Source organism: Canis lupus, chromosome 1, assembly GCF_048164855.1.
Source record: "Canis lupus baileyi chromosome 1, mCanLup2.hap1, whole genome shotgun sequence".
Taxonomy (NCBI): Eukaryota; Metazoa; Chordata; class Mammalia; order Carnivora; family Canidae; genus Canis; species Canis lupus.
This window is the reverse complement of record NC_132838.1, coordinates 15,067,320-15,094,898: the sequence shown is the minus strand read 5'-3', so window position 1 is coordinate 15,094,898 and position 27,579 is coordinate 15,067,320. Positions and strand designations below refer to the sequence as shown.

At 39.7% G+C, this 27,579-nt stretch overlaps 1 protein-coding gene across 4 annotated transcripts in view; it reads left to right on the top strand.

The window, feature by feature from the left end:
• The window catches only part of ZCCHC2 (zinc finger CCHC-type containing 2), a 63,441-nt gene that overhangs the window by 27,651 nt on the left and 8,211 nt on the right, over window positions 1–27,579 (top strand). For all 4 annotated transcript variants that reach the window (XR_012028469.1, XR_012028470.1, XR_012028467.1 and 1 more), the window contains exons 6-13: window positions 8,744–8,838; window positions 11,300–11,383; window positions 13,160–13,217; window positions 15,446–15,581; window positions 16,665–16,729; window positions 17,112–17,206; window positions 21,561–21,689; window positions 25,890–27,368. Coding sequence is in view for 1 of the 4 variants with exons in the window: in XM_072821474.1 (XP_072677575.1) it covers window positions 8,744–8,838; window positions 11,300–11,383; window positions 13,160–13,217; window positions 15,446–15,581; window positions 16,665–16,729; window positions 17,112–17,206; window positions 21,561–21,689; window positions 25,890–27,368 (2,141 nt within the window). In the remaining 3 variants the exon portion in view is untranslated. The remainder of the gene's footprint in view (window positions 1–8,743; window positions 8,839–11,299; window positions 11,384–13,159; window positions 13,218–15,445; window positions 15,582–16,664; window positions 16,730–17,111; window positions 17,207–21,560; window positions 21,690–25,889; window positions 27,369–27,579) is intronic.

Genomic DNA, 27,579 nt, shown 5'->3' with positions numbered 1-27,579 from the left:
ACAAACAGGAAAGAGAAACTGGAATTTTAGGTGTCATTTGAACATATGAAAAGCTGCTCCTAATCAGAAATATAAATTAAAAACTTGAGTTGTATTTTTTTTAGGTGGCCACTACATTTTTAAAAATTTTAATTAAAGAATTTTTTAAATTTATAGTTTTAAAGGTTCTTTTTTTGGTGGGGGGAAGGGCAGAGGCAGAGGGAGAAAGAGAATCTTAAACAGGCCACGTGCCCTTTGTGGAGGATGCAGGGCTCAGTCTCACAACCCCAAGATCATGACCCAAATCAAAATCAGGAGTCTGATGCTTACCCAGCTGAGCCACCCAGGTGTCCCTAAATTTAGTTTTAATTGAAGTATAGTTGACATACAATATTGGATATAGGATTGCATTGAATCTGTAGGTTGCTTTGGATAGTATGGACATTTTAACAATATTCTTCTAATCCATGAGAATGAAATGTCTTCCCATTTATTTGTGTTGTCTCAATGTCTCCTAATTCTCAGAGTACAGGTTTTTTGTTTGTTTGTTTGTTTGTTTGTTACTAGGTATGTTAACCTAGTGATCTGACAATTATGTATAATACAGTACACTCACCACAACATGTGTAGTTACCATCTGTCACCATACAAAGTTATTATGAAAAATTTTTTAAGGTTTTATTTATTTGACAAGTGAGAGAGAGCACAAGCAGGGAAAATGGGAGAGGGAGAGAAAGAAGCAGGCTCCCTACTGAGCAGGGAGCCCAACATGGGGACTCCATCCCAGGACCCCCCGGGATCATGACCTGAGCTGAAGGCAGATACTTAACCAACTGAGCCAGCCAAGTGCCTCAAGTTACTACAATATTATTAACTATAGTCCCTGTGATGTGCGTTTCATCCTATGACTCATTTATAACTGGAAGCATTTGTACCTCTTAATCCCCTTCACCTATTTCACCCATCCCATCCCTCTCCCCTTGGCAGCTACAAGTTAGTTTTCAGTATTTGAGCCTGTTTCTGCTGGTTTGTTCATTTGTTTTTTCTTTTTTTTTTTTAATAATAAATTTATTTTTTATTGGTGTTCAATTTACAACATACAGAATAACACCCATTGCTCATCCTGTCAAGTGCCCCCCCTCAGTGCCCGTCACCCATTCACCCCCACTCCCCACCCTCCTTCCCTTCCATCACCCCTAGTTCGTTTCCCAGAGTTAGGAGTCTTTATGTTCTGTCTCCCTTTCTGATATTTCCCACACATTTCTTCTCCCTTCCCTTCTATTCCCTTTCACTATTATTTATATTCCCCAAATGAATGAGAACATACAATGTTTGTCCTTTTCCGATTGACTTACTTCACTCAGCATAATACCTTCCAGTTCCATCCACGTTGAAGCAAATGGTGGGTATTTCATTTGTTTTTTAGATTCCACATGTAAGTGAAATGATACTTGTCTTTCTCTTTCTGGCCTATTTCACTTAATATAATACTCTCTAGGTCCATCTATGTTGTCCCAAATAGCAAGTTTTCTTTTTTTTTTTTTTTTTTATGGCTAATATTCCATTTTACCATCTTTATCCATTCGCCTATTGATGGACACTTAGGTTGCTTCCATATCTTGGCTACTGTGAATAATGCTGCAGTAAACACCGGGGTGCATATATCTCTTCAAGTTGGTGTTTCATTTTCTTTGGGTAAATATTCAGAGGTGGTATTCCTAGATTGTATGATATTTGTATTTTTAATATTTTGAGGCACCTCCATACTCTTTTCCATAGTGGCTGCACCAATTTGCATTCTCTGCAATGATACGTGAGGATTCCCTCTTCTCCACAGCCTCACTAACACTTGTTATTGCTTGTCTTTTTGATACTAGCTATTGTGACTGGCATAGGGTGATAGCGTTGCGTTTTGATTTGCATTTCCTTTATGACTAGTGATGTTGAGTATCTTTTCATGTGCCTGTTGGCCATCCATATGTCTTCTTTGGAATATGTTCAGGTCCTCTGTGCTTTTTTAATGAGATAATTTGGTTTCTTTGGTGTTGAGTTGTACAAGTTCTTCATGTGTTTTGGTTATTAACCCCTTATTGAATATATCATTTGCAAATATCTTCACTCATTCAGTAGGTTGCCTTTTTGTTTTGTTGATGATTTCCTTTGCTGTGTAAAAGCTTTTTATTTTGATACAGTCTATTATTTTTGCTTTTGTTTCCCTTGCCTGAGGAGACTTAATCCAGAAAAATATTGCCCATGGCCAGTGTCCCAAAAATTTATCGCCTATGTTTTCTTTTAGGAGTTTTATGGTTTCCTGTCTCACAATTTAGGTCTTTAATCCATTTTGAGTTTATTTTTGTGCATGGTAAGAAAGTGGTGCAGTTTCATTCTTTTGCATAAAGCTGTGAAGTTTTCCCAGCATCATTTATTGAAGAGATTATCTTTTTCTGTTGCATGCCCCTGCCCCTGGCATAGATTAATTGACCACATAAGTGTGAGTTCATTTCTGGGCCCTCTGTTTTTTCCATTGATCCATGCATCTGTGTTTGTGCCAGTACCATATGTGTTTGATAGCTGTAGCTTTGTAATATAGTTTGAAATCTGGGATTGTGATACCTCTAGCTTTGTTCCTCTTTCTCAAGTTTCCTTTGGGTGTTTGGGGTTTTTGTGGTTCCATATGCATTTTAGTATTATTTGTTTTAGCTCTTTGGAAAAAACTATTGGATATAGGATTGCATGGAATCTGTAGGTTGCTTTGGGTAGTATGGACATTTTAACAACATTCTTCTAATCCATGAGAATGAGATGTCTTCCCATTTGTGTCATCTCAATGTCTCCTAGTTTTCAGAGTACAGGTTTTTTGTTTGTTTTAATCTCCCTTGACTGTCTATTTAACCTGTTGGATATGCAGAGATCAAAAAGTTTGGCAGGTACAGTAAATGGTAAATTGGTAAAGTTTCTATGGAAAGCTATTTGGCAACATCAGAACTTAAGTGCAGATAACCTTTGAATAGTTCCACTTCTGGTAATTTACCATCCAGGTACATTCCCACTGTATGCAAAGATGAGTGTTTAAGAATGTTTACTGTTGTGATTTCTGACCCGAGAAGACTAGGAACAGCTTGAGATGTCTACAGAAACTTGGTTTAACTCAATGGGACAAGTATTTTAATGTCATTGGACGTTCGTTCACTGGAATACTATGTGGTCTTACTGAAAAGAATGATAGCAAAAAGGTACATGAAGTAGTGCTGGGGGAGCGCAAGGTGAGAACAGTTAATAGAATGTCACCATTTTAAAGGATATGTACATGTTTGCCTGCAAAGAATATCTCTGAAAAACACAACAGTAAGGAGACTTATGTCTAAGGAAGAAAAGGGGCTTGGGGAAGGAATAAGACTGGCTGTTCACTTCATAACTTCTGAGTTTGGGCCATATATGTTCTTCACTTACTTAAAGCTGCTTGAAGCTATCCCTCTTCTGAAACACGATCAATTTACTTTTTGTGTGCAGATCGTTTCTGTTATTTCTATTGTTCTTCAATCATTTTGAATTTATTTTGTTTTACCAACTGAGGCCAGGACCTAAATCTGTTTTTCTTTCCAATGAATTGATTCTTTCCTGTATTATTATTGTTTTCCTACATTCCTAGGTATATATCGTATTCCTGGATTTCTCCTCTCAACAATCTCATTCTTGTTGCAGGATCACTTTTTATTTATTAGAACTTTACTAGTAGCTGACAGATGTGGTTTTTCTCCTCCTGGTACTCTTTCTAAATACTCCTCTGTGTTCTCAGATATTTATTATTCAGCTTAGGTATTTTAAAATGATGCATATGTGTTCTAGGAGATGTGCTACACCATGGTTCAAGTCTTAGTAATATCAGTGCTAGGGTTCTTTGTAGCACTGTCATTTTTAAAGAGTCACTATCAGTTCCCGTCCTCTTTTCCCCTGCCCTTCGTGAACACGTCCTAAGGCTGCTCAGTGGAACAGGGCAAGGCAGGTAGCAGCTATGGTTTTTGAGGACATGCTATAATGGACTATAAAAGGGACCCTAAGTGGAGGGAGGAGTCAGTCATCCAGTCATGGAGATGGTGCTGGGAGGCCTGGCACAGTGTTTGAGAGGATGTATACATGAGAGGGGGCGGGCAGGGCATTTGAACTCAGCTGGTACTGGGAGGCTACCTGCCTAGGAGGTGGAAGGGGGCAAGAGTGGGAATAGATTGCTATTCTATTGTATAGAATAAGTAGGGGGTTGACCTAATTAGTAAATATATTAAGAATAGTGAGGACCAAGTTTCTCTCTATTGGAGAAGAGAGTTACAGTATAGAAAGGAAGAAGACCAAAATGAACCATGGAGAAGATGTCTGATTGGAATTGAAGATAGTGATGTGAACCCATGGTTTTTGGTATATATAGAAAGTTACAGAAATAAATATGGTTGTGTGTGTACACACTTGTTCCCTCCTCTGTTCATTGAGGGAGTCTGGAAGCAGCCGTAGCCAGGAGCCGTGGGAATGTCTGGTGTTCAGAGCTTGAATTGTAACACCATTCTCCACTAAACAGAACTAGGGCTCCTTGCAGGAAAAGTTGATTGTAGGCCTGGAGCAGGAAAAGGACAAGATGAGCCTCTTGTGCCAGAAAGTAAGGAAGTGCTCAAAGAATGAGGTGGCTTGGTCAAAAAGCTACAGGAACTGACTTTGAAGGGGCTCCTAGTGGTCAAATCTGGAGCATATCCAACATCAAAATAAATAAAACAGTAACATTGAATAAAATAAGAAACCACGAGTCCATGTGGAAATAAATAATGAATGAATAGACTGAATGAGGATATTTTACAGTATCGAAGTCCTTTTCCACAAAACCATGCTTATTATTCATAAAAGAAGGAAGAGTAGCTATAGAGTGGTGAAGCCTTGCAGATATCACTTTAATCCAGTAACGTGAACTTGATGAGAGATGAGGGGATCAGTCAGAATTACTACACAATAGGCTATAGCAAAGAAACAAAGTCTCAGTCCTATCATATTCCTGCTATGAATCTAATCTTGAAGAAATATCAGACAAACCCAAGTTGTGACCATTCCACAATACATAGGGATCGTCTTCTTAAAACATGAGAGCCAAGGGAAGGCTGAGGATTTCTCATGGTGGCCGGATGCAACATAGGATCTGAACTGGGTCTTTGTAGTAAAAAGGACACTTTGGGGTCAGTTGGAAAAACCTAAATGAGGTCTGAGGATTAAGGTTTTTTTTTTTCTTTTCTTTTTTCTTTTTCTTTAAGATTTTATTTACTCCTGAGAATGAAAGAGACAGAGAGGCAGAGACACAGGCAGAGGGAGAAGCAGGCTCCCTGCAGGGAGCCTGATGTGCGACTCATCCCAGGACCCTACCTTTGGATTTTAATCCCCAGCCATAGGTGATATGTTCAGACCTGGAAATTTAGAGCAGCTCCTTGCTCAGTTGTCCTTCCATCTCTTTATTTCCCCTTGTCTTCCTATCGACTATTTCTTTCCACATTTGTGTACACCCTGAACCAAAAGCAGACACTCAACTGCTGAGCCACCCAGGTGCCCCTGAGGATTACGTCTTAATACGTCAGTGTTAATATCCTGTTACTGATTGTAGGAGAATGTCTTTGTAGGAAATACTAAATGTCTTCCAGTTGTTGGGGTGTCAGAGATCAACTGACTATGGTTCAGAAAAAGTATTTTTTACTGTATTTGCAACTTTTCTGTAAGTTTGAGACTTTGAGAAGGAAAAAAATATTTCCATAAGGAGCCACTTTTAGAAATTTGTTTCCTGGCTAAGATGATAAGTATGTGGCTGACTCCTCCTTATTACAGCTGTTAGTCTTCTCCTCAGTGATGATCACAGAGGTGTGTGTGTGCGTGTGTTTTGAGATCTTTTTTACTATAAAGGGGTTATTCAAGCTACTTGTGAAGAATGTAATGGAAGGTGTGATGCCAAAAGTCCCGAATTGCCCTTTCTCCAAATTTAGTCACTAGAAATAGCCTTCATTAAAAATCTTACAGAACTCTCCAGAAATTTTCTGTGCATGTACATACCTTTGAATTTATGTATTTACTGTGCAAATTGAGTTATCCTGTACACTCTTGTTCTGCCACTTACTCTTTTCATTAAATATATTGGACATGGTAACATATTGGTACATGTAAAAAGATTGCTGCCTCCTTATTTGCTACATAATCTATTTTTACTTGTATCATAATTAGTGGATTTTATGGCCATTTTTATTCTAAATATTTAAAACTACAAACAGTATTACAGTGAATGTCCATGTATGTCTCTCAACATATTTGGAGACATTTATCTGTAAGAGAAATCTGTAGAAATCGTTTGGTCATAAGTTACGCGTTTTTAAATACGTGATGACTCCAGATTACTTCTAAGGATTCTGAGGAGGTAGCAGCAGAAGTCTTTAATTCGGTTCTCCACCCCTCAGCAGACGGAAGATACTCTCATCTCTGCTTTGTCAGTCTCAGAGAGGGAGACTGTCTCTTATTTGAGTCTGGAGTCAGTCTGTATTTGCACTTTCCTGTAAATGGCTTTTTCCGTCCTTCCCACTTTGTATGGGTCTTACTGATTTATAAGAGTTATTTGTTGGAGAAAGGAGCCCTGTTGGTCATTATTTCTTGACCACATGGACAGTGGAGATTTTTATGTAGTCAGATATATTGACCTTTCCTCTGATGGTTTCAGGGTTTTGTATCCTGCTTGGAAAGATTTTCTTCTTCAAAAATTACATTTTTAAAACAGTTTTTCTTCCCCTAGTATTTCCCTTAAAAATCTTTGATTTGTGTGGCTAGTTTGTGGTCTCAGCACCACTCTCAGGATGTTAGAACACCTCACTCTCAGTTTCTGGATTTTAGATTAGTATGGTTATCATTCATGTCACGTAAAAAATGGAGCAGTTGTAGAGGAAGGGGGAATTGTAAGTGAGAAATAGGAAATTGAGTTTACAGGAGCAGTGGAGATGGGGTTGGTACAGGACACACTGCCTGAATACAGTTCCAGATGACTGCAAATAAGGAAGATGGAAATAGGGCACTGGAATGTACACTTGGGTGGTTTCTGTCATGTCAAAACATGATCTTGTTTTTCTTATTTAATGTGTTAGTTTATGGCCAGTTTGACTTTTAAATAGATAGGTGGAATTGCCATCATCTTGTGCTTCTGCATTACTGAGCCTTGGTTTCTGAGCGTGTGTGGACTTCAGGCCTTGGGCCTCAGTCTTGGGTGTGGCTTACACATCTAGCTCCTTGTTCCCACAGCAGAGACGCACTTGCTATGTGGAGTGGTAGGTGGCATCTAGGCTGTCTCTTGGGACCCTGACCTTGAATTCAAGGTGGGTCTGTCTGTCCTTGGACCAGTTGGTTTGTAAATGTAACTGGATAATAGGTTCCACCACTGCCTTTGGATTTTAATCCCCAGCCATAGGTGATGTGTTCAGACCTGGAAATTTAGAGCAGCTCCTTGCTCAGTTGTCCTTCCATCTCTTTATTTCCCCTTGTCTTCCTATTGACTATTTCTTTCCACATTTGTGTACCAAGAAGCAATTTTACCTAATGCACAAGGTAATTTTGGTCCATAGGGTCATCCCTTCATATGGTATTAGATTTTATAATTAGTATGAATGACTGCTAAAAAACTTGGGGAGAAATTTAGGAATTTGATTTTATTTTTTAAAAAGATTTGATTTATTTGAGAGAGCAAGAGCAGAAGCAGGTGGAGGGGCAGAGGGAAAGGGAGCCCGACCCAGGGCTCGATCCCAGAATTCTGAGATCATGACCTGAGCTGAAGGCAGACACTTAACTGACTGAGCTACCCGGGCATCCCAGAGAAGTTTAAGAATTTTAAATGAGCATTTAAATTGTTCAGAAGTAATGGAAAGGGATTTGTCTATTAAGCAGGGTTACAGTTTTGTGTGCTGTGAGTGCCATAACCTTGATGAATTGGTAGTATTATTCCCTATGAGGAGAATAAAGCTGAGAGGCTAAGTAACTTGTTTACAATGAGTCAGCTTTTAAGTGGTTGAGCTGGTTTGCAGATCCTTGAGGAAACTTTCCATTAGACTGTACTGTCACTGTGCCCCTTATTGCAGGTCTCTTTGTAGAGAAGACTTCCAGCTGGAATATTTTAATTACATTAATCAAATGTGGGGAGAGCTGATTTTCAAAGATAAGGGCTCAGAAAGATGGTACGACACACAGTGGAATGAACCCTTAGTCATGCCTTCAGATGTAGTAATACTTGTGACTAACCAGACCACCACCGCATTCCGCAGTTTCCAGGACCCTGAGCACCCCCACGTCCTGGGCTCTTAAATTTAGAGTGTGGGAAGGTGCCTTCATGGGACAGGCAAGTGAGGACAAGTACACCTGTGAAGAAGGGTAAAGGAATTGCAATACTTACTCTGAGCAGAAAGATGGCTATTGGACCATGGGGACAACAGGCTGAAATAATAACATGCATATTTTTTGCCAGCATTGCAACCATACCACTAGATTATAGATTAGAAAAAAAAAAAAGCCTGTTGATTAGATTTTTGTGAAGAGGCTTAACTTTATTCACTTTCTCCTATGAGAAATACATTAGAAGATAATATTCTTTTCCTTAGGAAAACCATGTAATTTTTATACCTGGATGAAACTGCCACATATGTTTGCCTTACAGCCTGAGCTGAGACTCCAGTGGATTTGTACCGTGTGAAATTAATGCCTCTCTTTTCTTTCTGTGCAGGCAGCTATTTTCAACTTCATCCCAAGCTTTCCTACAGAGTCAGCGAGTGCACAGCTTCTTTCAGGCCATGCCACCAGACCCCCTGCACAGCCTCAGTAAGCGCCTCTCCTCTTAGAAAGCAGCTCTTTTCATGCTTAGAGTTTTCATTTCACTGTGCTGCCCTGTGTGGATGGGGTGATCGTTTAGTGTGAGTGGAAAAGCCCCCAGTGGCATACAGTTAAGAGACATCTATAGTTCTCAGTGACGGTCACATTACAGTTCTAAGGAAAATACCATGTGAAAGCTGATGTCACCAAACACTCTGATTGCAAGGCAGAGGCCAGCTGTCTCCAACTCATGGACACGCTGGTTCCTCTGGGTCCTTGTCAGCCCTGGTGGCAGGGTCATAGGGGGACCACGCTGCTGAGTGCATGGTGTGGAACCTCTTGGAATCGACCTTCCCCTTCTTGGGCCCCTGCTCCAGTAGTGACCTCCTCACCCTCCCGGGCTGAAAACCCTGGCCTTCCCCTTTCCACGCTTCCTCTTGCGCTCAGCCGCTTACAGGCCAGGCCACACTGTCTCTCCTTACCCATCCCCATGGTGGCGGTTAAGCCCTTCTTTCATGCACACCCTGCACAAAGCCTCGCTCGCCTCTGATTCTGGTTTCTCCCTTTACTGTAACCTAGCCCAGGATTACCTCAGGGATCAGTTGGGTAATCCCCTCTTCAAAACTTTAATAAAAGTTCAGTTTGAAATTCAAGCCCTGCCAGGAGCCTCCTTGTACCTTCCTGCGAGTCTCAGGCACTGACTACTCTCTAGCTTGGCATCTGCTCAGTTCACCTGCCATTTCCTGTCCCAGTGCCTTGGCTCCTTGTGCACCTGAACTTTTAAATGTCCTTCCTTTTGGCACAGCCGTTGAAATCACACCTATTTTAAGACCCAACTGAAATACTGCTTCCCGAAGATTTCCCCAATTATTTTCTTCTATTCCTGTAGGTTGGATTCGCCCCTATGTCTCATCCTTTATTATAGTTGGCCTTGTGTTTCGTTTTAGGCACAACTTTTTCAACTGCCTTTTTAAACAAATACTTGGCCAGAAACACAAATGGGGGCTTTTTAGGAGAATGTGCTGACTTCCAGCACAGCCACTCTGGCAAGTGGCTATTTATTTTTTTTAATCTTCGGTTTTCAGCAAACTCATATTTTTCTTGTACCTAAAGGGGAAAGAAAATGGGTATTTCCTCATTTTTAAGTGGAAGAAAAAGAGATTTAAAAAAGTAAGATGATTGGATATTATAACATGGATTAACTTGGTCATGTTTCTCTAATAGGGTGTGTGTGCATGTACATGCACGCTCCTTAAATATTTTAAACAAGTAGCAATTAGAATTAAGACTTTTGATGACAAGTTGATAAGACAAAATGAGCAACTCCATGGTTAAATTTATGTCTTAGTGGTAGTAGTAGCTTTTTTGTTGTTTGTTTGGGTTTTTTTTTCTTTTTTTTTAAGGAGAATTCTAATCCTACAACTGTATAGATTTAACAGTCAGTGCTTTTGCTGGAACGGAGTATGGGCACTTTTGAAGGAATATCATTAAATAGCATATGTTTAATTCTAAAAAAGCATCGAAACACCAAAGTTAAACTTCAAATTCAGATTTTAACAGGCTGCCCAGGGAAACTAGCCCAAGTGAGTAGTGCATATATAAATAATAGAAAACTCATCACGAGAGCTTTTACAGTATTTAAATTATGAGTAGTGCTAAAGAAGCTAATAGATTTGAAGATAATCAGATTGTTGTGAAATTGAATGTATTAAAAGTGCATGTTTTGAGATTGGGGAAAATCTGGCCAGGATGTCCGCACTGTTTGACCAAAGAACACATTGTTGTCGAAGTTCATTTGCACTTTCTAAAAAAATCGACAGCTCTACCCTTTTTCTCCCTAAGATAGAGAGTGTTAGTCTATATTCTGACAATTGAGAAAACAAATGTTAAACTTCTGAATGACTTCAGCATTAAACTCTGGAATCCCACCAGTCTGGATAGTAACAGAGAAGTTATTCAGAGCTTTCAGGATGTGTTTGGTGGGTCAGTGCTGGTCCACAAATTGCTTGTCACTGCTCTGTAATAGGAGAATAGAAACTGATAGTAGACACTGAGAGTGTGTAGCAGTTTGACATTGCCACACATGATCATATTTTATAAAAGTAATAGTTCACAACACACTAGAAATTTGAAAACCTCCCCACACACCGATGTTTGGGAAGCACTAATCCAGTGCTGCTTCTCATTTTGCACATGAGCACGTGGGGGGCTGGCAGAGGCGAGACACCTTGCTCCAGCCTGTAGTTCTTACAGAAAGAGCAGGCTCCGTGACTCAGCGTCCCCACTCCCAGTCCTGTGTTTTGTGCTATGTCACTTTGGTTTCTTAAAGGGCCTAACTAGTAGAAAAGTTCTCTTTCCCACGTAGTTTTCCACTCTCCTCTTTTTGGGAGAAAAGGAATCCTAATCATTCTGTGTGCTCTGTTTGTTACATTTTTCCTAAAAAGTTAATAATAATGAATGCTTCCTGCAGATAACTTACAATCCTCTCTGAAGACTTCTAAAATATTAGAACACTTAAAAGAAGACAGTTCAGAAGCTTCAAGTCAAGAAGAAGGTAAATGTATATTCATGGGAACAGGCCATTCTGCCTGATTGGGTCACAGGGAGAGGCCAACAGACTGTCAAGACAGGTGAAGGAGCTGAGGAACAGACATCTGGGAACTCGGGGTGTGAGGGCTGGCATTATAAGTAAATGAGGAAAAATAGATTAGTCAGTAAATGATGTTGGCTGGCTTTCCAGTTGAAAAAAAGACTTTATAATTAAATCTCTACTTAAATCATGCACAGAAATTTCAAATGAATAACAAAATATATGTAGCATATAAACTTCATGTAATAGTAAATTGTAAAAGCGAATTTTGAAATGTTAATAATCTGGGACAAGAAGGCTTTTTTTGACGAAACAGAGCATGCATGACTGTGGAGATCTTTCTAATCTACATTAACTGAACACGAGGCCCAAAAACCAGACAGTTAGAAGACATTTACAGGATATCCACAGTTGAAGAAAGACTACATCCAGACAGTAGAAATATTCTTCCGAAAGTTCAATGAGGACATCAGTCTGATTGGAAATATGGACAAAAGATAAAGATAGTTCAAAGAAGAAGTTTGAATGGCTATTAAATAGTGTTTAGCCTCACAAGTAGTCCAAAAAATGCACACTCTAAAAACAGTAAGATGTCATTTCAGATTGGCCAAGCGTTTTCAAGTCTGACATTACCAAGGATATGAAGTAATGGGAACTGTGATCCACTGCAGATGGGAATATAAATTGGTACAACTCATTTGGACAGAAATTTGACACTATGTAGTGAGGTTGGAAGTAATTAATTTTATGCTACTGCCCGGCAGTTCTGCTGCTATGAAAATTGTTGTCTGTGTGCCCAGGGGATGGAGACTGAAATCCTCACAGCAGCCTTGTGTGTAATAGCAAATACCTGGGTGTTTGTTGTAAGTCTTCATAAAAACACACACTAGAAATATTACAACTAATTTAGCTCTCTGTAGAGGGAGGGAGTTAGTGGAATGGAGGAAGGCCTTCAGTTGTTTCTGTGATATATTTTTGTTTCTTTTTTTTTTTTTTTTTTTTAATTTTTGTTTCTTAATTAAAAGAGGCAAGTATAGTTAACCCTTGAACAACATGCAGGTTAGAGGCACTGACCCCCTCCCCATGCAGGTGAAAATCCGTGTTGAACTTCGACTCTGCCACAACTAAACTATAACTAGCCTGCTCTTTGACTAGAAGCCTTACCAAAAACGTACACTATTAACACATAGTTTGTATTTTAGGTGTGTTTTATACTGTATTCTTATAATAAAGTAGGCTAAAGAAAAGAAAATAATAGGTTTATAGTAGTGTACTTACTCATCAGAAAAAAAATCTGTGAGAGGACCCTCACAATTCAAACCCATGTTGTTCAAGGGTCAAGCTGAATAGAGAGATCTGAAATGGTATATTGGCGTTTCTTACATTAATAGATGCACATCTTTTGAATGTTTGAGACACTTCATTTTTTTAATGGTTAAAAAAAGAGCCTGAAATGGCAGCTTCTTGTTTTGCAGTGGCACATCATAGCGAAATTCCATAATTTTTAGACCAAACCGATTTGCTCTTGGGTGGACCATATTTGAGAGGATATTTAAGAAAATTCAGTGGTCCTGTGTGTCTTTGAAAAATTGCCTCTTTAAGGAATTTTCTGTGAAAAATGCTTACAAGTGTTCTGCACGGTCTGTTGATGCTGTCATGGTCCCATAAATTAGTTGCATCATCCTTTTGGATTTTTGCAGAAGCATTTGGTATAATGAACTGTTTTTTCCTCTACTGTAGATGTGTTACAGCACACCATAATCCACAAGAAACATACCGGGAAAAGTCCCCTTGTGAAGTACGTATCTAATTTCTAAAACGTAAATGTCTTTGTGCATTTTTTAATTAATTGACTGTGTCACATTTGCTTTAAGTACTGATACTTTTGGCTACAAGTCTGCCATTTTACTATTGGCTTGTTATTTGGCCTTTTCTGTATTACCTTCCTTTTCTCTCCTTTCTTGCTTTAGGGGTGGTTTTTATTCTGCTTTCCTCTTCTCTTAACCTTGATTGTTATAGATCGTGTTCCCTTCTTCTCGTGGTTACCCTAGAGATTGTATTTTACATCTTTAACTTACTAAAAGTCTCGTACCAGTTGTGCTCGTACCACTTCCCCCATGAGGACCTTTAATCACTGTCACCCCCCTTACGTTCTCCCTGTATCAACTATAAATGTCATATTTACGTGTCGTCGTTCTCTCTGTATTTCGACCTCATGAAATCTCTCTTCACTTGTCAGATTTTACCATTCCAGTGCCCTTCCTTCCCCACATGCCTTAGCATCCTTCTGTGATTGTTTTCCTTCTAGCTGAAGAACACGGAGTATTTCCAAAGTCATACCTGCCCGTAACGCCATCACTTTTATTTTTGCCTGGAAAAAAATGCTTATTTTGCCTTCAGTTTTGCTGGATGTAGGATCTTACGTTGGCAGTTACTTCCTGTGAGCTCTGAAACTCAGGTTTTCCTGTCTTCCTGTTTAATGCATTTGCTCCCTTGCCTCATGTCCTCTCGGCCCACCTCTGCCTCCCCTCACATTCCTCCTGTCCTACCTAAGCTGCAGGATGTGCTGCCTTCTGCCTCAGAGCCCTGGCTGATGATTCTGGGGACCTAATTGGCCCTCCCCAGAAATGCAAGTCAGTTTGCTCCAGTAATCCGCACTCAACCAACCAATGGGGGAGCTCTGGCTCCCTGTCCTTTGGATAGATGATTATTGTAGGAGGTCCCATCCAGTACTGAGGTCTCCCTCAGTAAGGGACCCTTACATTGGTGTTTCCTCTTTTCCTATGTATTCTGTGCGCTCGTCGTGCCTGCTTCCTGGAGTCACCTCCCGTATCAGCTGTGTTATCCCAGATTCTACTTTTTTTATACGGGGACTAAAAAAAGACAGCTGGCGGGCAGCCCCGGTGGCTCAGTGGTTTAGCGCCGTCTTCAGCCTAGGGCGTGATCCTGGAGACCTGGGATCAAGTCCCATGTCAGGCTCCCTGCATGGAGCCTGTTTCTCCCTCTGCCTGTGTCTCTGCCTCTCTCTCTGTGTGTCTCTCATGAATAAATAAATAAAATTTATATATATAAAAAAAAAGACAGCTGGCATTCATTGTTCAGTCTTACTGTTGATCTTTGGAAGTTGGTGTGCTTTTCAAACTGATTGCTTTTTAAGATTTCCTCATTGGTTTTCAGCACTTTGCCTAGGATGTGTTTGTAGCTGCCTTAGAATGAATTCTTCTCAAGTCTAAAGCCTGATACTTTTTGGGTTTAGAGAAGTCCAAGCCATTCTCTCTTCAGATGTTGCTTCTGCTTGATTCTCTTGTTTTCTCCTCTGAGACCTGGACTACTCTGGATGTTACACTTTGCCCCGTGTGTCTCATAAACTTCTCTGTTCTCTCATGGTTTCTTCCTCTCGGTGCTCTGGTCTAGTTTCTTCTGACCACAGTTCCTCCTCACTGATTTTGTTCATCTGTTTCCATCCATTGAGTTCCTAATTTGTTTCTTTTACAGTTCCAGAGCTTAAATTTGGTTCTTTTTTATATTTTCCAGGACTCTTCCAAAATTTCCCATCAGTGATGTGTTTAAGCACTGTTATTTTAAAGGCTTTGCCCAGTACCTTCCTTCTCTGGATTCTTTTTGGGTCTATTTCTGTTGTCTGTTTTTTTCGGTTTTTGGTCACATCCTCCTATCCTTTTACATGCCTGAGATATACACAGTACTAGTCAGTGATCCTTGCAAAACTGGGGCTACACACTGGGTGTAAGTGATACGGGATGACTGTGGCAGAGAGTCTGAAGACAACGTGCATTTGTTACTAATTTCCTGAGAGATAGGTATTATTAATAGATAAGATAGCTGTGCAATAGTTTATTCTCATAGTATACTTTTTTTTCCCTTAGAGATCTCACTAGGCATTTTGTAAAAAAAACAAACAAAAAAAAAAAAACTGAGAAAAGGGTTGCTATAGCTTCTTCGTTATATGATATAGTGGGTTTGTTTATTGAGGATAGATTTTCATACTCCTATAAACTTTCTCTGTAGCACTATTGGTACAAGTTGTTCTCCATTGGATGGGCTCACCATGCAATATTCTGAACAGAATGGAATAGTGGATTGGAGAAAGCAAAGCTGTCCCACCATTCAGCACCCGGAGCACTGTGTGGCCTTAGCTGACCAGGTATTTGAGGCTTTGGTTTTTGTCTTTGTGCATTGCTGCTCTGTAAGAGTCAAGTTCTCTGTGCATTAGTATGTCAGATAGTGTAAGTGTTGGACTTTAAACTTAACTGAAATACGGTCTGAGCTCTTTTGGGACCTAAAAAAAATACCTTTTATTTGCTCAAAAATTTGGTACATTTTGCTCAAAAATTTGGTACATTTTGATATGAATCCTATGGTGTTTATTCCAACCAGGGATAAGTTAAATTGTTTTGCTAATTCTTTTGCATTTGAAATAATTATTCATATTTCCATCACTATCTTGCTGTCGTGATGTGAATTTTGAAACCGACCTTCCTTCATGGATTGTTAGGGCAGTTTCCCCACACTCCTGAATGTAATTAGGAAATATTTGCTTTCTTAGGAGTTGGCGTAATCAAAGTGCAGAATGCTCTCAAGTGTGATTGTTAGGTACCTTAGCACCACAGATATAGGGGAATGCTTACCACTGCAGCTGTGGAGAGAACTTTTTTCTGGAAAATTAACCTGATTTTTATTTCTGGCCAACACTCAGATCCAAATGTTAACCTTTACTGCAATGCCTTCTTAAAAACCAAAGCATTGAAGCATACTTGGAGAAATTGTATGTCACTTTGGTCATACTTAATGGCCTGTTTTCAGAGTCCATGTGATTATACCTTCTCTCTACTTCAGTGCCTACACCTTCCCTTCTTAAAGTCGACAAAACTGTTTTTGCAGTTTTAAAAACCTGAATGTTAGAATACTGTTGAAGGTGTAGCAAATACCAGTTGTAGCAAAAACACTTGTGTTTAATTTTGTGGTCAGAAGAAAGAATCCAGGTCCATTTTAAAAGCAAAATACAAAATAGATTTTTTTTTTAGATCAGTATTATTTTGCAGAGAATGTGCAAATTTTAGTGATCCAGGTAGGTAGCTTCAGGAAATAGGTTAGAAATCAGAATTTATTAGAATATACAACCGGCAAGGTGTCACTTTAATGTTTGATCTCAGAATAGAAGGGTAACTAACTACACAAGTATGGTTTAGTTTTCATCTGTGTGTCTTCTCTTTATTCTTTCCATTAGCATTCAACTGAAAAACGAGGCTTATCATCAATAAATAAGAAGAAAGGAAAGCCACAAATAGAAAAGTAGGTTCAATTTAATGTTTCCAGTAATAGAAATTGGTAAGAATGCAACAATGCAGGATTTGACTATGGGTATGTCTAATTTATATTATATAGAGTATTTTTCTTTTAGTTTTCCTCCTATTTTTACTTCTAGGCTTAATTCTTCAAAATTCAAAATCAACAAATGCAGATGATTGAAATGAAGCTATTGCCAAATATATTCAGTTTGGAGGGGCACAGAACTCTCAGAACTGTACACTAAAGGGATGAATCTTGCATTTAGATTATACCTTGCTAAATTTTTTTTTATTATAAAAAATTGAGAATTTTAGTTACACTACTTACTGTGTTCTCCAGAGAACCTTATAAAACGTGTTGGGTAATGTATATACTTTTGGTTTAGGGAGAAAATGAAGAAAACTGACAACAGATTGAATAGTAGAATAAATGGTATTAGACTCTCCACTTCTCAGCATGCACCTGGTGGTTCTGTGAAAGGTAAGAAAGTTTTTCTTTGAAATCCCCATCAAATACATATACTTAGCATGATACCTATCACAGTAGGTATTGAACTATTGTGTCAAATCCTGATATACTTTGATCCTGCACTGATGCAGATAGCAATTTCTGAATTAAACCATTCCAGAGTATTGATGGAGTTAATTCAGGAAGTGGGATTCAGCTGGGAGGTCAAGCTTTTCCTTTGCCACAGTTCTACCTACCCACCTTCTCCTTCCTCTGGTAGCAGCCGGCTGCTCATTTGTTGCTTCTCAAGCTGATCCCTGCTCCAGAGCAAAGGTCCAGGACCTGGCAGATCTTTTCTGCCCTCATGGAAGCCTGTCCTTGTTCTTGTGTAAAGTCATTTTTTAGAATCTTGTTTCATGTTTTAGTGCTGATTCTTTGGAGGGGGTGGGGGTGGTTATGGAGCTTTAAGGGAATTCAGACACCAGATTTTTATTATATTAGATTTGATTAGTTTTCATTTATCCACTTTTAAGAGCTCTTCTTGGTTTTGTATTCATTTGAGAAATGTCCTTTCTGCTGGTTCATTGATAACTTTTCTGTCATGTTTACTATTAATAATAAAGATAAAAGAGAAGAAAAGCCCATAGATTTCTAGGAGAAGGTTTTTTGTTCATGAGTGTACCTAATGCATTTGTCGATTGCACTGATCTCACAAATGAAGGACTTTTTAAATTTAAATTTTATCCAAGTATTAGCACATTCAGAGTGATACAACATAAATAACCAGAATATATATATATAGTTTTTATGAAGTGTGCTTTTAAACCAGGTATTTATTCAGAGAGATTGAACATTGATACAGGAAATATGGTTGCATTTTGACTTTAAAATCATCTGGCCAACTCACTGAATTAACTGTCTTTGGGGGAAAAAAATGACATGGAAAAAAAACCCACGTCATTGATGAGTTAATTGTAACACTTAACTATCTTTGAGGTTTCCTGTGGTGGTGGCAGCTAAAAGGAGGAGGAAAGCTAAAATAAGAATGACGAAAGGTCTCTGTCAATAGAGGGTTGGAAATTCCTTCCGGCACATCTCCCTGGTCTGTTCTTCCTCCAGAGCATTTTCTACACTGCCCGCATGTTGATCTCCTCGATCCCTTACTAAATTGGGTCATTTCCCAGTCAAAATTTCTGTCAAATAGTCCCACCCTCAAAAGGTTGCTCCGTCTCTCATCTGTCATTTAATTTGGGAGCTGCTGCCCCCCGAAGAAGCATGCAGTTCTTTCCTCTTCAGCTTTGCATTTACAGAGTTGTTCTATGGACTTTGCTCTCACACACCTATGGGGTTGAATCTTGTACTTACCTAGTTGTGGAAATGTGTGGCCTCTCTGAAACCTGATTTTTCTCATTGACAAAACCTCCCTCCCTAGAGTGAAAAAATTAAGTATGGTTACATCTGAACCAGCATCTCCCCATTGCTGAGCACACAGGTGTTTAATAATTTAGTTCCTTCTCCCTAGTCAAAGACAGAAGAAAACATATACTGTGTGGGTTATGAAGAACTTTGGCTCTTCATTTTCCAATATTCTGAAAATACAATCTCAGGATTTTTTATTAAAATAAACTTTATTCTCAGTCATGAATTGTGACTACTAATCAAACATCCCATTGATGTCAAATGTAGCTCAGATGTTGCCAACTCCAATTTAAAAAAAAAACCTCTGTTTATTTATGTCCCTTTGAGATAGTAGGGTATGAAGAAGGAATTACTTCTAAGCGTTCAGTAAACTCAAGATGTATGAAAGATTTTTTTTTTCTTTATGGAACAAGTCCTGAGTGTCATAAAGTGTAGACGCTGTCTTGAAGTTGAAAGTACCAGGTCCTTCTAATGTGTATGTTGTCGGTATCTTTCAGTAAATAAGAGAAGTATCACTTTTTTTTAATCTTAAGGTTTAACTTCTATTTTGCATAACAATACATTTCTAGAATTCCATATTCTAAAGATACAAAAGGGAACAAGAGAAGTCCCTTACTATCTCCCCCTTCATGTTGTGTCCTCCCCAGAAACCAGGCAGTCCTGTTTATCATCTGTATTCTTCGTGGCATATTTGCTTTTAACACCTCCAGCTTTAAATCTCTCTACTAAAAGGACTCGTGCTTTCCTTTATTTGTGTCATTAAGAACTTTGTCCCAGTGTATCACCTGTGTTTCCTCCACCCCATTCTTGTGCTGCAGATGGTGGCAGCAAAAACTTAGGGGGCCCATGAGATAGTTGACCTCTCAGTAATTCTTTTTTTTTTTTTTTTTTTTTTTTTTTAGTAATTCTTTTAAGAGATTTCAGAGGCTTAAAAATCTCCAGCTTCCTTTAATAACCCACTGTGGTCCTATCATGTGATGTACCTACATGGTTCTTTAGTCCACCTTTCTTCTGTTTGTTCATACATTCTCATAACCAGGATTTCATTGTTAGAATAGTGGCTAATATTGTAAGTTTCTGCGTTTTGTCCTCTTCATAATGTGCAAAACCTTTTACCCTTTGAGACCTAACAAAGTGTATGCTTCTGTTTGAAAGGACAGTGAGTGGACCATCCTTTGACATAATTGTTTCATCCTCCCTGTCCAAACTTCCTGATTCCAGACCATCACCTATTCTTTTTTTAAAATATTTTATTTATTTATTCATGAGATACATACACACACACACACACACACACACACACACAAACACACAGGCAGAGACATAGGCAGAAGGAGAAGCAGGCTCCATGCAGGGAACCCGACGTGGGACTCAATCCTGGGTCTCTAGGATCACGTCCTGCCTGGGCTGAAGGCAGCGCTAAACTGCTGAGCCACCCTGGCTGCCCAATCACATAATTTCTGATGAGAAAAATTCCAAAGAAACTGCACCTTCTGGATCATTAAAAAGGGAATTATGTTTAGTATAGATTTAGATTTATGGATTTAGATATTTGAAAACTGCAAATTATTTATTTGATAATTTGGAGATTAGAATACTTACTAGCTTCATTATCTAGAGTAAATCATTCTATAAATTGTCATTTGGAGAAATTGCTGCCACGGTTCTTATAGGTTTAGTTTTCATTAGTCCAGTTTAATGCCAGACTGTTTGGCCACTGTGACACATTAAATGGTCTTCAGATCACCATTACTGGTGACTTGCATCCCTTTCCCTAGTCGTGTTGTGACTGGTAATGCAAAACCCATTACCGCGTATAAATATACTCCAGATTACTTTTCTGTAAAATTATTACTTGCCCAAGTAACTCCTCTGCCATGTTTTTGTTTTTGTTTTTGTTTTTGTTTTTGTTTTTACGGTCCCATGAGATTTTATGCAGTTTTCCTTTGGCAGTTTGGCATTTTATTACCCAAAGGCAATTAGTAACATCTGCATTCTTGACGACTTTTTTCTTTAGTATCTCCTCACCATTTGAGTCCTTGGGCTAGGCAAGGTCATGCGTAACAGTACTAACACTGTTATAAATTTAATATATTCAAAAGACACAGATTAGTCAGCTAGCATATTCATTACACAAAGCACATCTTTTTTTCTAACATGTATTTTGTCCAAGTGATTACCTTTTGTTGCTTCTACCAGATTGGCGTAGAAATGGTTCACTCATCTATATAGTACTAGAATCCCTCTAGAATTCCTTATATGAGGACTTATATACTAAACATGTGTTCAGTGCTTGCTGCAAGACAGAAGCTATGTTAGCTCCTGGGTTTACAGAAATGAATAAAACAGTTATCTAAGTGTGGGCCAGTGTAGGAATGTCCAGTACTAGGTATACCGATAATCTTTTCTCTGTGCTCAAAACACATAAAGCCAATTGGTCATGGCAGGTTCTGTATGACACCCCCTACCCCACCTTGTTGTGGGCTTGGCTTCTGGGCAGAACTCAAGGGGCTACTCAGTCTACTAGATGGGAAGTATTTAACTTTTTTTAAATACTCAGGCATAGTGATTTAATTGAATAAGCATTTTTGATGGTTCCATTCTTAAGCTCTATTAAAGAGTGAATTTTCCAACAAGCTCTGAGAATTTAAGATATCTAGGGTTAGAAAATGGCTCAATGTGCTGTTATTGAGCAGGCCCTACAAAGAACCTTAACTCTGATTTTTTAAAGTAAGATTGACTTGTTCCTCTGCCTTTATTTTAAGAGTGTATTTATTATTCAATTATTTTCAATTAAAACTGTTTTAATACTGAATTTTTCCTAGGTCAAGGACAAGCCTTTTAGGTGCTTTTAGAAAAACTGAAAAAGAAAACAAATTTTACAGCTATAACTACTTCTAATGGTTCAATTAAGAAATTAATTTAACTACTTAACGTGATTTTTAAAAGATAGAATTTTTATTTTTAGATGTGAATTTGGACATTGGATCTGGACATGACACATGTGGGGAAACCTCTTCAGAGAGTTACAGTTCTCCCTCTAGCCCACGACATGATGGAAGAGAAAGCTTTGAAAGTGAAGAAGAAAAAGACAGAGGTTTGCTCTCTGGAAGGGATATGGGGGTGGCAGAGGAAAATGTGTGTTGTCTCTTAAAAGCAGTCAAACATAAGTAATTTTTGTTCCCATAAATGTCATTATTGATTTTAAATTTAACTGGTATAAAGGGTGTCTTATGGACCACTGACTTGGCATTTCCTAGCAATGTTGATTTTTTTAAAGCTTATTTCCCTGCATATGAAATTAAGTGGAAAGAAAACAATCATGGTAAAATGGAGTTCAGTATAGAAAGATTGAAAGTGTGTGTGTTGCTAGAGGTACATATTTATAATTTATATATCTTCCTGATGTATCAATCCTTTTATCATTATTAAAATATCCTTTTTCTTTGTCTCTAATAACAGTTTTTGCCTTAAAGTCTATTTTATCTGAGAATAATGTAACCACTCTAGCTCTCTCTTGGGTATTATTTGCAGGATACTTCTTTTTTTTGTTCTTTTACTTTAAGCCTATACGTGTCTTTGAATCTAAAACGTATCTCTTACAGACAGCATGTGGTTGTATTATGGCTTTTTAGCCATTCTGCCCATTTCTGCCATTTGAGCAGAGTGTTTAATCCATTTGATTTTACTGTAATTACGGATAATGTAGGATTCACATCTGCCATTTTGCCCTTTGTTTTCTGCATGTATTGTGTCTTCAGTTCCTCCTTAAAGAGAAGCTCAGAGTCAGCCAAAATTGAGAGTGCAGGCTTTCTCAGGTCTTTCCCAGGCTTACATACAGCCCTAGACATAAGCATGGCCTCTAGATTTTCAGGAATGTGTGAAAGCTTTTCAAAGCTCCCTGGGGGGGGGGGGGGGGGAAGCTCCCTGTGGACATCTCATTCTTTAGGTTTTTTTTCTTTTACGGTTTTTTTAGTCAGCTTATTAGCCCCAACTGGTAATGCTGCCTCAGGTGGCCAGGTTGTTAAGCATTTGCTGCTGATTGATTGTGACAAATGCCCTGTGGTAAGCAGCTATTAACATAGAATGAGCTCAAAACTACTAGACCAACAGGGACATTTCTTTGGGGATAGGGCTTTTAGATAGCCCCAAACCCATGCTTCTTCTTCTAGTGGCTGCTAGGTTGCTCATTTATATGGCTACTGTAGGTGTAAAAGTTTTCATTTGTAAAGCTACTTCTGAGCTGGAGAAAAGTACACTGGAATTAGGGCAAAGTAAAATGCCACAGCACTCACTATTCTTAAGAGATTCAAAGGCTTTTCTAGAATAAACACTCCGATTCCTGTAAGCCTTTAGTTAATTTCCAGACTTCTGAAGAGGCAATTTTGACAGTTTTTTCAGGATTCTTGTTCCTTTTATGCAGGAGTAGAGTGTCAGAGATCCTTACCCTACCGTTCTGGAAATGAGATCTCAAAAAGTGTATGTTGAATGAGGATATCATTCTTTACACATGATAAAGACATCTGATTGGTAACATCTTGGTTTTAAACACCATGCTAGTGGGAAGTATTAATAATGATTTTTCTTGGGCCACAAAGATCTATAGAGAGCCTTAGACCACAGCATTTCAGCCATGTGTGGCCTCTTCCTGGGCCGTGTATAGCTCTTTCCCAGACCTTAGCTTCTGTGTTAGAGAATCAGGCCATGTCTTAGGGAGCTTTGGCAGTAATGCTGCTGCATCTTGTACAGTTAAAGTCAGTCTTTACTGTGCACTTGTTTTGAAGTCCTATAAAATGTAGTGTATAGTGACTCTACCACCAGTTCTAATCTGAGGCAGTAGTACTATTCTGATCTGCATTTTCCTCATGAAAAAGAAAAAAAAAAATGGAAATAATTGCCCAGAGTTCTTAATGAAGGTTAAATGAGAGAATGTTGATGCCTTGTCCAGAATAGAATAGCTTTCAGTGTGTTTGATTTCACATGCTATGCTTGATTCTGTAGGATGTACTAAATAATAATCCTGGGGCTATTAGGCTAATAGTGCATACTTGGCCTCTTTGTCAGAATTGTTAGGAGTACATCTGTACACTTGGGCTATTTTGCAGCCTCCCCTTCCTGTCAGATAGGGTGAGTTGGTGGCCTGGATGGAGGAATTTGCCCTTTTTCAGATAGGCTCAGTTATCAAGTGACTAAATTGAGCCTTCCTTAAATGAAGAATCATTTGTGATATCTAAAACCAGCAGGAGGAAAATATCCACTGTGGTAAAAAGCTTTAATCATTTTTAGAAATTTGAGGGTATGAAAAGGTTGCTTTAAAAAGCATGTGACTTTGTTGTTGTTCTGTTGTTCATAATGGGGTTTTTGTTTTGTGAGACTTCATACTTTTGAAAGCCAAAGCAAAAAAGGGAGAGACCATCTCTAATTAGCTAGATTAGTCCTTAACAATGCTCAGAAAACCATTTGGGATCATTTAAATTCATGAGGCCGTTTGCTGTGACTTAAGATTTAAAGACAGCCCAATTTATACGGAAATTTAGTTAAATACCTGAAAAATGATTATGTACATTGTCTTTGGACTTACATGTTTAACTGTGTATTCCTATGATGGTTACAGATACAGATAAAATGCCTTGAATAAGTTACTAGTTTTGGGATACTTTTTGTTTTGAAACATTTAGCAAGGAACCACCTCAGTTATTAAGGGAAGTTTATGCTAGAACCACTTACTCATAAATTGAACCTCTTCTTTCTAGATTATAATAGAGTTAGTAACACTGTTGACATTCCGTGTAACTAAGCAGGTTCTGTTTAACCTTTCTTGAGGTAGGCTACTACTATTTATTTTGAGTATTGTTTCCAAACTTTTTAACATCCTCATTGACTATAGCTAGTTGTTACCTTAATATATGTAAACATTTTAAGCAGTGATATAGTTCTGCTTGTATTTATGAGCAAAAAAGATATTAAAATAGGCACTACATTTAATTGCATGGTCTTCCTACATATTATTGCAGTATTTGGGTTTATGATATCTACAAATTATGAACTAGACTTCTTTTGCCCTTTTTATACCAGAAGTCAGGAAGCCAGGGGAAATCTAGATTGAAGCTATTTCTGTATACAAGCATAAGAGTGACTGCAGCAATAACACCATATGAAGTGTAATTTTGTATTTGCCTCTTTGCTTTTCTGTCATGGGAGAAGTGGCAGTGCTCTTACGTTTGTGTTGCTGCCTGTTTTCTAACACCGTTTGTTTTAGGACTTTAATAACAGTAACTTTACATTTTCTTTTCCCCCTGAAATAAAAGTAAGAATATTTATTCCATTCTCTTCCGTTCCCTATCTCTAGATATTTGGGTTGAGGGATAATCTTGTGACTGGGCTCCTTTACGTTGTATCATGTGTGTGAGACACACATGAAGACCTTGGGTTGGGCAGTGCAGAATACATATCAAGTGAATTGCCTAAAATTGATAAGATTCAATCCTTTTCTCAATAATAAGGTGGTCTTAAATAAATCTCAGTGTTTATATTGTACTTCATTCAGGCTCCAGTTAAACTTTTGTTGCTCATTTCTCCATGGATTTTTTTTTTATTATTAAAGACTTAATTTCCTTAGAGAAGTTTTAGCTTTACAATAAAATGAAGAGGAAGGTACAGAGATTTCCCATGTACTTCTGCTGCCACGTGTGTAGCCCACCCCGTTAGCAGCACTCACTAGAGCACTACAGTTTTTACCAATTATGAACCTCCATTGATACGTTATTATCACCCGGCGCCCATTATACAAATGTATAATACTTTGTATTTTTGTATTTTCCATTACAGTGTCATACAGATCATTTCACTGCCCTGAAGTCCCCTGTACCTTTTTGTCTCTGCCCCCAACTCCCCATCCTTGGCAACCACTGGTCTTTTTATCATCACCACGGTGTTGCCTTTTCCAAAATCTGTACATTTTTTAAACAAAGTCCATAGAAAGCTGGAAATTAAACGAAAGTCAGCTTGGTGATCAGGAAACCGAGGGACATATTTCCTTGTTTCAAACTGCAGAGTTCATTTTAGATATACTTAAAATTTGGGCCATCTGGGTGGCTCAGTCAGTTAAGTGTCAACTCTTGATCTCAGCTCAGAACTTGATCCTCGGGGTCATGAGTTCAAGCCCTGTGTTTGGCTCCACACTGGGCGTGGAATCTACTTTAATTTAAAAAAAAAAATAGATACACTTAGAATTGATTTCTAGCAAGAGTTGGGAGTTATGCATGCTCTAACATCTGTTTGTATTTGTTTCCCTTAGACACAGACAGCAATTCTGAGGATTCTGGGAATCCGTCAACAACCCGGTTTACAGGCTATGGTTCTGTCAACCAGACCGTCACTGTCAAGCCACCTGTTCAGATTGCTTCATTAGGAAGCGACAACGGAGGCCTTTTAGAAGATCCCCTAAATGCACCCAAGTATCAGCATATTTCTTTTATGCCAACTTTACACTGTGTCATGCACAATGGTGCCCAGAAGTCTGACGTGGTCGTTCCTCCACCCAAATCGGCTGATGGCAAGACGATAGGGATGCTCGTTCCCAGTCCCGTTGCTATTTCTGCAATAAGGGAATCCACAAATTCTACCCCCGTTGGAATCCTGGGACCGACAGCTTCTACTGGAGAGTCAGAGAAACACCTTGAATTACTGGCTTCCCCGTTACCCCTCCCGTCAGCGTTCCTCCCCCACAGCAGCGCCCCCGCTTTACACCTCACGATTCAGAGGCTCAAGCTGGCGCCACCGCAGGGGTCTTCCGAGAGCTGCCCAGTGAACATCCCGCAGCAGGCCCCCGCAAGTCTGAGCCTCGGGTCACCAAGCACTGCCTTTCTTCCCGTCCACAGCCCAGGGACCTTCCCGGGCTCTCCTGTTGCTACCACGGACCCCATCACAAAATCCGCATCCCAAGTGGTAGGACTAAATCAAATGGTGCCTCAAATCGAGGGAAGCACTGGGACCGTCCCTCAGCCTGCCAATGTGAAGGTAGTTCTCCCAGCAGCCGGCCTGTCAGCCGCCCAGCCACCAGCTTCCTACACCCTGCCAGGCTCCCCCCTCGCCGCCGGCGTGCTGCCCGGCCAGAGTTCCAGCGTGCTCAGCCCCGCGGCCACGTCGGCCCCGAGCCAGGCCCCGGCCACCGGGCAGCCCGCCGTGCCCACCCACACCCCGGGCCCCGCCCCCAGCCCCAGCCCCGCCCTGACCCACAGCACCGCGCAGAGCGACAGCACGTCGTACATCAGCGCGGTGGGCAGCACGAACGCTAACGGGACGGTCCTGCCGCCACAGCAGCAGCTGGGCTCGGGGCCTTGCGGCTCCTGTGGGCGAAGGTGCAGCTGTGGGACCAACGGAAACCTTCAGCTAAATAGTTACTATTACCCCAATCCGATGCCCGGACCAATGTACCGAGTCCCGTCGTTCTTTACTCTGCCATCCATCTGCAATGGCAGCTACCTCAACCAAGCACATCAGAGCAACGGAAACCAACTTCCTTTTTTTCTGCCTCAGACTCCTTATGCAAACGGACTGGTGCATGACCCAGTCATGGGGAGCCAAGCCAACTACGGCATGCAGCAGATGGCGGGATTTGGGCGGTTCTATCCTGTGTACCCAGCACCGAACGTAGTTGCCAACGCGAGCGGCTCGGGGCCCAAGAAGAACGGGAACGTGTCATGTTACAACTGTGGTGTGAGCGGACACTACGCACAGGAGTGCAAGCAGTCGTCCATGGAGGCCAGTCAACAAGGTAATCATGAGAGCTCCCAGAGGACTTGTTTTTGAATGTGCCCGTCCCCCCCACCTTACCGAGCACGGTCATCCTGTTGTGGCAGAAAGAGCTGGCGTGTGTTCATTGACCGATGATGTGCTTTCAGTGACAAATCCGAAAATGCAGATGGGAAAACCTAGCGTAGACCCAGGTCACACAGCACGAGGAAGTTGAGAGGAATTCAGTTTCC